General features: G+C 42.6%; 1 protein-coding gene across 1 annotated transcript in view; it reads right to left on the reverse strand.

Moving 5' to 3' along the window:
* Positions 1 to 783, reverse strand: part of ARID4A (AT-rich interaction domain 4A) — a 46,735-nt gene extending 45,952 nt beyond the window's left edge. The window contains 1 exon segment of the mRNA XM_035894338.1: positions 699 to 783. Coding sequence (XP_035750231.1) covers positions 699 to 704 — 6 coding nt within the window. The 5' untranslated portion in view covers positions 705 to 783.
* Positions 784 to 791: the final 8 nt, after the last annotated feature.

Raw genomic sequence — 791 nt, forward strand, 5'->3', positions numbered from 1 at the left:
TAGAGAAATTTGTTGTAATCATTCAAACAGCTGTTAACTAGTATTTTTCTTTCCTGAAATGCCTTTATGAAGGCTTAATTGCTTATGCATTTTAAGAGAGGGAAATATTTCTCATCATGTTTTCCTTAATCTGGACTTTATTAGTCAACATTTCACTTTATTGCACTTGTAGCAACTGATAACGAAGGATAAAATTACCATGCTGAAAACATCTATCAAGACAGGAAATCAGCACTGAATATTAAATAACTTTTTTCTGTTACGGGTTGGTTTTTTTTTTATTGTTATTATTTCTTCAACTCCAAAGACAAAAAAAAAAGTTTTTCTCTCTTTTGTGAATCATACTGCAATTGTTAAGCCTTTGTACTGAAAAAAACGGCAACAGCTAAGGCGGGACAAAAGCTGTGGTTTTGCAAACTTGCAATAGCAGCTGCTGATACAGGAAGCATTTAAAGACAGTAGCCCAAAGGACAACAACTCAAAGGCGTTGTGAATTTTCAGGCTACTACTGCAAGACGGTAAGAGCTCCGCTCACCCACACCTCAGCTGGAGAGCAGAAGCAGGATTTGCCGCACGCACCGAAACGCCGGCCAGCGTTATCCTACTGTTGCTCAGCCGCGCCGTGCGATTAAAAATGAAATGGCCAGAGCAGCGAGCTCGGAGCGGGGAAAGGGAGCCCTTCCCAGCAGCCAGCCTACCTTCATCTTCAAAGGTTATGTGAGGGATTCCAGCTCAAAGACTTCTCCTCCCCGCCAGCGCACGGGAAAGCACTGCAAAACAAGAGGGGGGGG

The sequence above is a fragment of the Egretta garzetta genome, unplaced genomic scaffold, assembly GCF_000687185.1.
Source record: "Egretta garzetta isolate BGI_Z169 unplaced genomic scaffold, ASM68718v1 scaffold485, whole genome shotgun sequence".
NCBI lineage: Eukaryota > Metazoa > Chordata > Aves > Pelecaniformes > Ardeidae > Egretta > Egretta garzetta.